The 13,622-nt window shown below is 37.6% G+C and overlaps 1 protein-coding gene across 1 annotated transcript; it reads right to left on the bottom strand.

Moving 5' to 3' along the window:
* Nucleotides 1–1,443: 1,443 nt before the first annotated feature.
* LOC138164129 (interleukin-8-like) lies at nt 1,444–7,032 on the bottom strand. Its single transcript, XM_069091724.1, has 4 exons — nt 6,838–7,032; nt 4,519–4,654; nt 2,848–2,931; nt 1,444–2,351 (listed from the first exon to the last, which is right to left on the bottom strand). The coding sequence occupies exons 1-4, from the start codon at nt 6,899–6,901 to the stop codon at nt 2,333–2,335; spliced, it is 303 nt and encodes a 100-aa protein (XP_068947825.1). The 5' UTR covers nt 6,902–7,032; the 3' UTR covers nt 1,444–2,332.
* Nucleotides 7,033–13,622: the final 6,590 nt, after the last annotated feature.

Genomic DNA, 13,622 nt, shown 5'->3' with positions numbered 1-13,622 from the left:
CTCTCTCTCTCTCTCTCTCTCTCTCTCTCTCTCTCTCTCTCTCTCTCTCTCTCTCTCTCTCTGTCTCTCTCTCTCTCCCCACCCCCCCATTTTACTTTGATTCCTTTCCTCCTATTGCCTTCAAAGACTCCATCTTTTAAAAAAAGAAAATCATCCTGGAACCTGCCACCGACTTAAGTTATCATCCTATATCTTTGAGTTCCTAGAAAAAGCCTTCTGCATTCTATGCCTCCTGTCAGAGCCAGAACCAGAGCTCAGTGACCAGGGAATTCCTTCTAAATTCTTGGGGTTGGGATTGGGAGGATTTAGAGGGTTTTAAAAGCCCTCAAAGAGCAGCTAGGTGGCGCCATAGTACACAGGGCACCAGGCCTAGAGTCAGGAAGACTCATCTTCCTGAGTTCAAATATGGCCTCAGATATGCAATAGCTGTGTGACCTTGGGCAAGTCACTTAACCCCAATTGCCCTGTCCATAAAAGGGTCCTCAGTTTTTTTTCTCCAAAAAGCAAAACAGAAAGGAAAGGAAAGAAAAGGAAAAAGGAAAGGAAAGGAAAGGAAAGGGAAGGGAAGGGAAGGGAAGGGAAGGGAAGGGAAGGGAAGGAAGCTTAGGGAGGCTGTAATTCATCAAGATCACATAGGTAATTAGTATCAGTGGTAGGATTCACTTCAGAGCCCGTGTCCCTTTCATTTGCCCACCCTATCTCATTCATTCTACATGAGCTTGAAATAGCATGAACTTAGTTTCTCAAATGGTGTCTGAAGTGGAGCTTCAGTTTCGTTTTTGTGTTTTTCCCCAACACAAAAGGAAGAAATTAATCAAGAAAATGATTTTCTCCCAAAACGTATATTCTGTCATGATACTTTAATAATTTTAGGGTTTTTTTTTGTAGGGGATAGTCAATCCTCCCCAAGCCCTCTTTCAGACCTTTCTCCCAAGGCAATCATCCTTTTTTTCTAAGAGACAACATTTTCCCACCTTCTAAGTGTGAAAAAAATGGGATTTTTTCATTTAATTTGCAATAAATATTGAAAGAAAATAGTCTAATATGGAACTATGTTTTGCATGGTTTTGCATGAATTCACATGTATAATTGATACTATATTGTTTGCCTTCTCTATGTGTGGGACAGAAGCAGGAGGGAGGGAGATAATTTGGAACTCAAAAAAAAAAAGAATGTAAAAAGTAAGCGAAAATAATTTTTAAAAATAAAACACAATACAAATGATGATTCCTTTCCTTGAGGACAGGTCTCCCAACAGTATCCAAGGAGTCCCCTCCCCCTCTCATGACCACCCCACCCAAACCTATCATGCAACTGGGACCAAACATGATATGTGGTAGTTTCCCCTGGTGCAAAAATTAATTAGATAAAACTGTTAGGCTGCTTAAACCAAGAATTGTCATGGAAATTATGAGGCAAAGAAGTAAGGAATTCAGTTCATTTTAAATCAAAATGTGTTTTTTTATTGAAAGAAAACTTCCAGGTTTAAAAAAAAACTAGAATAAAGCAAGTGTTTACAAAGTTGGCAATAAGTTACATTTTTCATAAATGTGCTCATGATCCTAACCAGACTTCCAAAGTCCCCGAAATATTAGGAAAACTTCTCTCAGACATAATATAACAAAGTTTTCTCAAGTTAAGTTAAATAAATAAACTATGGTAGTGACTGAACACAACCATTTAAATAAACTCATAACAAGGTTTTGATACACCATAAATAATTTCCCCACCAAGAAGAATTCTGGGACGTGGGCCCAGTAAGACTTTGCTGTTTCATTTGTTTAACCATTCTAGATTCCAGAATTAGGGAAGAAGTCCCTGATCCATGTTTCCCCTGATGCCATCCCTCCATGGACATTTCTGGAAGACAGAGTCCTGTTCCTAACAGTGAAGGTAGGAGGAGTGTTGTGTGTTCCTCAGGTCTTAAATGAAATATGACTTCATTGTTATTTTGTCTTCACTTTCTATCAGGACACTTTTGCTCATCCAGCTCTAATTCTATACAGCCTATAAATAAATACATAAATATCAAATATCTAAATTAAATCATAGTTGAAAATAATAATATTATGTTGTCTGACCCTGGAATGAGAAAGCAGAAACAGTTTTGGCATTTTATCCTCATGATGAGCGTGCCAGTGAGGTAGGAATGGACAGGTATTCTTGAGCAGTTATAGAGATGCAGAGATTGAGGCAGAGTGAATCAGTGGCAAAGTCAAGATCCTTAATTCTTAATTCTTCTTTAATTCTCTGCTTCATGTTGCGTATTTTAAAGAGAAATGGATTTTTCTGAAGCTTCATTGGTATCTTCATGGAGAAATAAATTCACTTATTATGGTCTATTCTCAGCTCTGCAATGGAAAATATTTTAAGAGATTAAACAATGCTACAAAAAGGGAGCCTTTGATTGCATATCTTTTCAGGAACCTAATATGTTTTAAGCTTGACTTTGCTTTTTCTTTCAAGTCATTTTGTTTAAAAAAAAAATCTCAGTCCAGCCTCTGACTCTTGGTAACTGATGAATCTAGAAAAGTGCCTAATCTTTTGAAGCCTCAGTTTCCTCACCTGTAAATATCCATCTTAGCAGGCATTTCTACCTGATTGATTTCTTCTGGAGATCAAATTAAATAATGTGCAAAAAAAAATGCCAATAAAACCTTAAAGCAAACTACATAAATGTCAGTTATTACTATTAAGGTTATTTCTTTTGTTGAAAGGGTAGATGCCAGAAAGGAGAAAAAAAGAACTTCTCTGGGACAATAGGCATATTCCATTCATCTAGTCTCATTTTCCTGATTGTTTTTCTCCTGATTTTGATTTCTCTGTGAGGAATAATGATATACTCACCTCTTCAAAAACACCTGAAGAACTTTCTGCACCCACGTTGCATGAGGGTCCAGGCAGAGCTCCCTATTATCTTGAAGAGTGACACTAAAAAGAGAAAAAATTATAATGAATGATCTACTCTGAAGGGTTTCTTTGTTACCGAAATAAATACCCAACCCAAGTCAGTGAAAAATGTAGCCATTTCAGTCAGAATGCTGAGATTCTCCCCAAAACCTTTCCTTAGTATACAGGGAGCCATGTTCTTTCATTCATAACATCAACCTCTAGGGAGCTTTTTCCTTTGCCGTGGAAGAAGGATTCAGACCCAGAAAATTCAAAAGATGAAGGGGAAAACATTCAGGAGGTCTACTATTCATGTAACACAAATGATTACCCGTATCACTGAAGTCAACTGATGGTTCATACTAAAAGAGTAAAATGTGGGGACTTTCTGCTCTTCTTTTAATTTATCTTTCACTCTTTAGAGCAGCAATGTGCTCAGTTCCTCATTCCATTCTCCATAATGTCTCAAAGAAATTATATTTAAAAGGGGAAAAAAGCCTTCACAAGGTTCATAACTTAAAAATGTGGAAGTGTTTTGAAAAGTCATGATAAACTTCTCTGACTTTTCTGAAGACAAGCTACACCTCAACCCAGAAAATTAGGGAGGTGGGGTTACGTGGAGCCAAAGCACTGGGCTGGGAGTTAGGAAGACCTGAGTTCTAATCCTGCCTTCTACAGTCACTAGCTATGTGACCCTCAGCAAGGCACTTAGCCTTATTCTGCCTCAGTTCTCTTATCTGTCTTATGGGGATAATAATAGCACCTACTTCACAGGTTATTGTGATAATCAAATGAGATAATATATGTAAAACATTTTAAGAAAGTTACTAAATGTTGCCTATTGTTAATATTTAGTAGGTAACTAGTTATTCAAGAGTGTTAGGTGGCACAGGGAATAGCACTGGGCTTGGAATCAGGAAGACTCATCTTCCTGAGTTCAAATCTGACCTCAGACATTTACTAGCTGTGTGATCCTGGGCAAGTCACTTAACTCTGTTTGCCTTGGTTTCCTCATCTATAAAATGAGATGGAGAAGGAAATGGCAAACCACTATAATGTCTTTGCCAAGAAAACCTCAAATAGGCTCATAAAGATATTGCTGGAATGACCGAACAACAATGAAAATTATTGAGGCTATTAATAATTGGCAGCCTCAAATAATCAAAGTTCTTTTAATTATATGTAGGTTCTCTTCTCCTTCTGTTCTATCAAAATAAGTTCTAAATTAGAGTCCTTTTAAAAGAATACTGTAGACATGCCTCCCTGAGGGCAGAAGAGAATTATGAAAATCACAATTTACTTAAAAGATCAATAATAGGGGAATTACTTACTCTTTTAAAAGTTCACCATAGGAATTTGTTAAATACCAAGTTTCTATGGCTTGTGTTAAAATTGGTTATATTACCCCCTTAAAATCCAATTCCCATGAAACTTTTTGATGAATACACCCTTGGCCAGTTTGGATTGGGACAGATGATGGGGACATCTCAATAGTTAGGTGGGTTCTCTTGATTCCTTTGCAGCTGCCACAATCCCTCCTTTCTTTCCCTCCTTCTCCTCCACCTCCCCTGCCCACTCCACCCCCAGTTTCTTAAATGAAAGCATTGGTTCCTTTTTGAAAGTACATACATGATTTCTGTATTTGGGCAGTGTGGTCCACTGTCAATCATTCTCAGCTCCTTAATGATTTTTGGATGGAAACGTTCAGAATGTGTTTTGATGCATAGACACCGGAGTTCTGTCACGGATTTAGGCAGTACCGCAGCTGGGAAGGCATAAGCAAAAGAATAGTGTTAGTACTGACCAAAGAATCAGCCCCATCAATCCCAATTTGAAGATTTTGCTGATCTTGAAATTGATTGGTGATTTTGAAAAATTGCTGTGTATCTTATCATTAGCATGAGGATTTCTCTAAATCTGAAACCTGATCTCTCATCAGCCTCAATTTGTTTCTCTAAGCAGTTTTCACTAGTTACTTTTTTTTGGTGATGCAGTCTGGGTTAAGTGACTTGCCCAGGGTCACACAGCTAGTAAGTGTCAAGTGTCTGGACCTAGATTTGAATTCAGGTCCTTCTGACTCCAGGGCCAGTGCTCTTTCCATTGTGCCATCTAGTTGCCCCCACTGGCTACTTCTAATGGAATTTTATTACAGGTAAACCTTTGAAGTCTTTTAGCAAATGCTTCCCTGTTCATTTATCCTCATACTTCTCTAGAGTTATTTGGTATGGAATGCTTTCCTGTGACATCACAGAGCCATTCTACAGAAAGTAAGTCAAGTAGAAAAAACAGGGGGAAATGGCGAATAGATATGATTCACTTATTAAGTGAATATTTAGAAAGTTTTCCATTTTAGTCAAGATTCCTAGTAATGCTACCAACCAAGAAGTGTCCTGTAAACATGTTACCAATGCATCAGAGTTGCTAAGTGTTCAAGATTCCCAAGTCTTTCTACAGATAGTAGGGTGTCTGAGAAACCATGGATTGGGAACATTATCATGCGCACAAAAAAGAAGGTGGGCATTTGTCCAATTTTGGCCAGTTTTACTGATGTCAGTAAGCAGTCTGCATGAACAAGTCTCCAAATACAATGTATGGAGAACTCATCAGCATCAGTAGATGCGATCTATGCCCCCTCTGGAATATAGAGGTATGTGTCTGCTGCCATTCTTGGCAGACATGCACACGAGAGCGCATAGTTGTTATTATATCATTATAGCTAATATTCCATAATAACAGCAATTAGCATAATTAACATCATAATTTTATACTACATAATTAGCACTTATATAGTTCTTTAAAGGTTGCAAAGTGCTTTATAAATATCATCATACACATTAAAACCCTGGGAGGAAGGTGCTGCTATTATCTCCTTTTTAAAGGATGGGACTGAAGCAAATAGAATTTCAAGACTTGCCCAGTAAGGGTCTGTGAAGAAATTTGAACTTAGGTCTTCCTGACGCCAGACCCAGAGTGCTCTGTCCACTGCACCACCTACCGCCTCTTTCAACTGATTCATTTGCAAGATACTGTATTAGCATTTTTACATATATGTGTAACATGCATGCTTGTGTAGGTTTGTTTGTATGTGTGCATATATACACACAGATGTGCAGACATGTATGTGCAAATAACTATAGATATGCATATTAATATGTATGCATGCTCATATGCATATCTATGTGTATAGATTTGTATATATGTGTGAATACATGTATGTATATTTATGTGTATGTACATGCATGCACGCAGTTAGGACCTGAATAGCACTAACAAAACTTGGCATTGGCATGACTGTAAAGTTTGCGTGTGCTATCAAATTAGAACATCACAGCGACCCTGTCAGCTAGATATTATTCTCCTCATGTTACACATCAGGAAGCTGAAGTGCTGACAGGATCAATAACTTCTCCGTGATCTTACAGTTTATAAGTGCTAGAAGTAGGAATTGCTCTCTCTAATCTCATTTGCATTTGCCAAATTCTATCCTTGCTAGGAGGTATGGTATATAGACATTTAAACCTAGAGTCATGAAGAGCCTTTATGAATTCAAGCCCAGCCTCAAATACGTAGTAGCTGTGTGACCCTGGGCAAGTCACTTACCCCTGCTTGCTTCAGGTTCCCCATCTGTAAAATGAGGTGGAGAAGGAAATGGCAAACCGCTCCAGTATCTTTGCCAAGAAAACCCCAAATGGGGTCCTGGAGAGTCAGACCTAGCTGAAAAATGACTAAAAAAATGAATGCTTGCTCTAGGATAAACTGGCATAGAAAGATTCTAGAAAAAGAAAGCAGATCCCAAGGGAGTCTATTTTCTTTTGCAACACTTGAAGAAGATAGTTTTCTTTTTACAGAATTACAATTTGCTTTTCTGGAAATACATATTTCTAAGCAGGAACCATATTCAGAGAGTAAATCTCCTTAGTCTGAATGCTGAAAAGGAGCTCTACTCACCTTCATTCAGCGCTCCGGAAAGCAGGAAGATGGCCAGAAGGGCGCCCAGCAACTTGGAAGTCATGTTCACAGTTGGTTGTGGTTTGCTTTGCTCTGGTTTCCTATTGGCTGGCTGTCAGCTGGAGCTCTAGGGAGCTGTGCTGGCTCTGAGGCTTTCTGGTGGCCGGATCATGCTCGTGGCTCTTTTATACCATTCTAATACTTCTTCATTGTGGAAATTATGTCAGAGGAAATTCCACAATCTGCAACTCTGCAGGCATATTACATTGAACTGAGTCATCCTACTCTGAGTAAAAGCCCCGTTAGAGACTTTTCTCAAGATCATGCTTGTTTACATAATACCCACATTATTAATAGATATATTTGCATATTAAGAAAAGAACCTTTCAACTTGGGTGTTTCCCTATGACTTTATGGCCATCTTTTCTTTTTATTTATTCTACTTTATTACAATGTATAACATCTAGTTATGCAAGGAATATTATCATCATTACTATTAGGATTAATTTATTTGGCCAAACTTTTTTTCTCCTATAGACTCTCTCTTCTTCCCCACATATCCAAATCGTTTCCAAGTCTTCTATTTCTATCTCCATAGTGACTCTCCATTCTCTCCACTACAATATTCACCATTAAATCTCCATCACCTCTTTAATACAGTACTGAATTACCCTTTCTCCCACCCCATTGTGCTTTTCCTTTACTACGTATAAAAAGCATTTGACTCCATAGAGCAAACTGACACCTTTTAAAATATTCTTTCAAGTATTTATATGTAGACACACAGAGACATAGATATAGAGAAAGAAGAACAAAGACAGAGACAGAAAGAAGGAGGGAGGGAAAGAGTACATACTAGACTGCCTGTAAGCTAAATTATCTTTGGCCACATCTCTATAAACTCCATCTGGGTAGATAAGGCATATCTTTGTGTTGCATAGATAATATTGTTTATGCATATTTTTATTAATGGTTGCCAAGTTGATTTCAACTGAATTGGAAACACCATAATGTATTTGGTTTCAGGAGAACTGAATCCAAGTCTCAGCTATATTAACTGCATGGTGTTGGGCAACTAATTTATCCCTTTGTCACCTAGATCCTCATTGGTAAAAATTATTGGATTGAATTGAATGAGTTTTAAGGCTTTTTTTCAGCTCTAACATTATAAAATTTCATAAATTTGTCTTTGGAGTTAGGAATTAACTAAAACATTTAAGGTTACAACCAATGTATTGACTAGTTAAAAGGTTAAGAATTAAAGATTTTTAACTTCATGACTGGTTAAAACAATGTTAATTCCAGCATCTACTTAAGGAGTATAGAGAGTGAAAAGAGTTCTAAACTCTTGAGTCAGAATATAGTGGAGAGAATGCTGGACTTGGATTCATGAGAAAGGCAAACTCAAATATTTAGTAGCTGTGCGACCCTGGGCAAATCACTTGATCCTGTTTTACCTCCATTTCCTCATCTGTAAAATGAACTAGAGGGAGAAATCATGCTTTGAATCCTTCCTCTGGTTCTAGTTCTGTGACCCTAAGCAATTCTCCTAACCTCTCTGGGCTTCAGATTCTTCCTCACCTGCAAAATTGAAGCAATGAGAACATCAACATCACTGGTCTTTATGAAGTTTAAAGGAGATAATGTCAAGTGTTTTGCAAACCTGAAAGCACTGTCTCTCAATCAACAAGCATTTATTTAAGTTCCTTCTTTGTGCTAGGGATAAAAAATGCAAGAAATGATAATCCCCAAATGCAAGCAGCTTGCATTATAAAAGGGTGCGTGGATAGATAGATATACATATATACATATACATATATAATATGTTTGTGTATATACTTATCCATAAACAAACTAAAATGTGAATTCTTATTATTAGTCTTCCCTCCATAATTTGCCACCTTTGAGATATTTCCAACATTTCCTCACATGCAAAATGGAAGAAAAAAAACAGGTTGAAATGAAGATTGAGTTAGTCAGTCAACAAACATATTAAGCTCCAACTATGTGTGAAGCACTGGGAATAGAAACAAAGGCAAAGTCAGTCCCTGTCCTCCAGGAGCTCTCAGTCTAATGGGGATCCAATATACAAACTAGTAAGAACAAGCTATATCCAGGATGAGAAAATAATGAACTGAGGGAAGGCATGGGAATTAAGGGGAGATAAGAAAGGCTTCTTGGAGAAGGTGGGATTTGGGCTGGAACAGGAAAGAAGCCAAGGAGGGGGAAGTGAAAGGGGACAGTACTCCAAGCAATGGCAACAGCCAGTGTCCAACAGGAAATGAGTATCTTATGTGAGGCCAGTGTCACTGGGTCCTGGATTACCAAGGGGTGAGTAAGGTATAAGACTGGAAAGGAAGGAAGGGACCAGTTTGTGAAGGGCTTTGAATGCCAGAGAAAGGATTTTCTATTAGATCCTGAAATGAGAGAGAGTACAACTAGAAATTACTGAGTAGGAGGAAGATAATGGGGAAGAGGGAATGGTTTAACATCAGATACAAAAAAAGTATATGAAAGCACTTTGAAAACTGTTAAAGACATAATAAAAGCATAAAATATGATTCACCTTTCTACTTCTGCTAGGGATCTCTTAAGAGGAATACTCCACCCAAAAGCATGACCCAGTTCTGGACTAAGCCCTTAACAAATGGTGGTCAGTTGGTTCCTTAAAGACCATGGGCAACATTAACTCACTTTGCTCTAGGAGGCCTTGACGATATTACTGTAAAAATACTTGTTTGGGGCATGCTTTCCAGGCAATGCCTTGCTAATACCCATCAACCAGATGAATTGGTTCTTTAAATTACTTCCTATTTATTCATATAACAAGGTTCCAGACAGCAGGTTGGATTGTTTCTGGCATTTCCCTAGCCTTGTGTGGAATTTCTACTGGGACCGGAGGCTAGGTTTTGAAATAGATGAGTGAGCCAAATTACAGTATTCAATTTCATTTCATGGGAATCATGCTCCATCTGCTCAATGAGAGCTTACCCATGCTTACCTTGTTTCAACCCAACTTGTTCCTTGGTTGTGAATTCAGTTTGCCTTTTTGAGTTGAAATCTCAGAAGTCTGGCAAGCTTTAAGTTAGGGAGAAAGATTCAATCCACCAAGGGAAACAAAGGGAATAATTCTGTTCTAGCACAAATATCATGAGCATGAATGCACCTAGGCTTCTAAACATTGTATATGAGGGCTGTTCTGTGAGAAAAGGAAACCTTTCCACATGCAGGGAGGGCTGCAACAAAACCCCAAAGCAAAGTACAAGGAAACTCATTCCTGGTTTGGGAATCTTTTAAGAGGTATCTAGGTGATTCAATGAATAAAGTGCTGGGCCTGAAATTAGGAGGGCCTGAGTTCAAATTCAGTTCCAGACATTTATAAGCAGTTACTTCACCTTTGTCTGCCTCGGTTACCTTAATAATCAAAAAGTGATAATAATACTACTCACCTCCCAGGTTAGTTGTGAGGATTAAATAAGAGAATATTTGTGAAGTGCTTAGAACATATTAGGTGCTTAATGAATGCTTTTCTTCTTCCTTCCTTTAAATTTTCTTTCTGAGACCTATCAGGTAGCATTCATAAAATATCTTGGGAGGAAAGGATAAACAATTAGGTAAGCAAGTTCAGTCTCGTACAGAATAAATACTTAAAAAATGCTTGTTGACTGACTGACTGATACTTCTGAAAAGCAATTCTGTGGGGCTTTTGAGAGATAGCCAGTAAAGGCAAATTCCTGAGGGAATTACATGCTAATTTCTTTCAATATCACTTTAGTTCACTTGATATTATCAAGAGGTAAAAGCTAAAATGCAAATTCATACCTGGTTCATTTGAAGCATCAGTCAATCTGGTTTTTTGGTCTAGTTTTACAGTGAATCTGATTACTGGAGCCAGTCAACTTAAAACTGATAAACTCAGGCTGTAGATAACCAAGTCAAACAATCAATCTCACCATCTGATTCCATTATTCTTTTTTTTATATATATATATATATATAAACAATAGGGGTTAAGTAACTTGCTCAAGGTTACATGGCCAGTGTGTGTGTGTGCGCGTGGGTGTGTGTGGGGGGGTGTGAGGGGGGGTGGGGGAGTGTGTGTGGGGGTGTTAAGTATCTGAGATCAGAACCTGATCCGGGTCTTCCCCGACTGGGCCAGAGCTCTTACTCACTGTGCCACCTAGCCACCCCTGATTCCATTATTCTTATAGAACTAGCCACAATAACTCTATGTGAACAGAGACTTCAAATAAGGGGAAAATAATGTTTTCAGGAACCAAAGTTGTCATTTAAATTAAAAAAAAAAGAAACTCTTTTGGTTGCCTGAATTCAACCCTTCTTCATTTATATAGGCACTTGATTCTCAGAGTCCTTTACTCATCACCATCTACCACTGGGTTTGTTAGAGCCATTGGATTTCTGGTATTAATGGACTTCAGGAAAGAGCTGCTTTCAAGTATTTGAAGGGCTGTCTTTGGAAAACGGATGAGACACTTGTTCTGTTCAGTTCCAGAGAATAGAATCACGAGCAATGAGTGAACATTACAAAGGGAACAATTTAGTCTTGATGTTGGGAAGACAAAACAACAACAAAAATCCTCCTAACAGAGTTCTCCTAAAGTAGAATAGGTGAGGAAGCATGATCTCTATCCTAGGAGGGCAGGCACCAAATAGAGCCTTGGTGAATAGCTCCCAGGAATATTGTAATGGAAGGTTCATTTAGGGTATGTGGACTACAAGACCATTCAGATCCTTCCAATTTTAAATTCATCAATTCATGATTATCTCCACTTCTGGACAGGTGGGAAAACCAGAAGGGTTTCAGATTAATCTATTTCTCTTTCCTCTCCACTTCAACCTCACAGAAAAAGCAGGCAGGAATGTCAACAGGAAAAGGGTTTTTTTTTTCTTTCCTCCCTTTATTTTAAGTTGAATTGGGAATACCAAAGCTGATAGCACTACCTTTTATAGCAAAAGCAAATATTTACTTCATAAGAACTTAGTTCATTGCTTCTGTAGTTTCTTTGGTATAGATATTCTTGCAACTGATGAGGATTGGACCCACCCTATACATTCTAGTAGATTGGTTTGGGGGAATTTCTATGGAACTAAAAATAAATCATCACCCAGAATCATGCACCTAGGAAGGCTCATCTCTTCTTTGTCCTTACCATGACCTCCTTCCTATCTGTCTACCTCCAGGACTTTCCCATTTCATGATCCCTGCTTTGGCTTCACTTTCTGTTCTTTTTTTTATTGTTATTTCGTAAGCTCTTGTCTCATTTCTTTTTTTTCCTTTTTTAACTCTTAATAGTATTTTTTTACAATTACATGTAAAGATAGCTTTAAAAAATCATTTTTGTAAGATTTTGAGTTCCCAATTTTTCCTCCCTCCCTTCTTTCCCTTCCCCCTCCCCAAGAGAGCAAGCAATCTAATCTAGATTATACATGTACAATCATGTTAAACATATTTCCACATTATTCATGCTGTGAAAGAAGAATCAGAACAAAAGTAAAAAACCATGAGAAAGAAAAAAACAAAAAAGGTGAAAATAGTATGCTTCAATTTGTATTCAGACTCCATAGTTCTTTCTCTGGATGTGGACAGCATTTTCCATCATGAATCTTTTGGAATTGTCTTTGAACATTGTATCACTGAGAAGAACTGTGTCTATAATAGTTGATCATTGTACAATGTTGCTGTCAGTGTGTACAATGTTCTCCTGGTTCTGCTCACTTCACTCAGCATCAGTTCACATAAGTTTTTCCAGGTTTCTCTAAAGTCCACCTGCCCATCATTTCTTATAGCACAATAATATTCCATTACATTCATATACCACAATACGTTCAGCTATTCCATAGTTGATGGGCATCCCCTCAATTTCCAATTCTTTGCAACCACAAAAAAGAGCTACTATATTTTTTTATGATCTCTTTGGGATACTGTTCTAGTAGTGGTGTTGCTGGATCAAAGTTTTATAGTTTTATAGCCTTTTATGCCCCTTGGGAATAGTTACAAATTGCTCTGCAGAGTGGCTGGATCAGTTCACCACTCTACTAATAATGCATTAGTGTTCTAATTTTCCTACATCTTCACCAACGTTTATTATTTTCTTTTTCTGTTATATTAGCCAATACGATAGGTGTGAAGTGGTACCTCAGAGTTGTTTTAGTTTGCATTTCTCTAATCAATAGTGATTTAGAGCATTTTTTCATATGACTAAAGATAGCTTTAATTTCTTCATTTGAAAACAGCCTGTTAATATCCTTTGACCATTTATCAATAGGGGAATGACTTGTATTCTTACAATTTTGACTCATTTCTCCATATATTTGAGAAATGAGACCTTTATCAGAAATATTGGTTGTAAAAATTATTCCCCAGTCTTATGCTTTCCTTCTAATCTTGGTCACATTGATTTTGCTTGTGCAACAAACTTTTAAATTTAATGTAATCAAAATTATCCATTTTTGCATTTCATAAGGTTCTCTCTCTTGTTTGGTCATAAATTCTTTCCTTCTCAATATATTTGACAGGTAAACTATTCTTTGCTTTCCTAATTTGCTTATGGTATCACCCTTTATACTTTCTGTTTTTCTAATCTCAACTCTATGGTTAGCCAATCCAACTCTATTAGCCAACTCTCCACTCTTGAACCTATTGCCCTACCCTGGCCTATCCCCACTTATGAAATGTTATTCCCTCAACACTGGGTTACTCCCCCAATCTACCTCTTCTTTTCTTACTCTGCTGAACTAAGATGTAAAAAGCCACAGATTGTTCTG

The sequence above is a fragment of the Petaurus breviceps genome, unplaced genomic scaffold, assembly GCF_028583685.1.
Source record: "Petaurus breviceps papuanus isolate PSGF00001 unplaced genomic scaffold, PetGlider_PUasm1.0 126, whole genome shotgun sequence".
Classification (NCBI taxonomy): domain Eukaryota; kingdom Metazoa; phylum Chordata; class Mammalia; order Diprotodontia; family Petauridae; genus Petaurus; species Petaurus breviceps.
The sequence above is the reverse complement of the archived record's forward strand: the minus strand, read 5'-3'. Positions and strand labels throughout refer to the sequence as shown.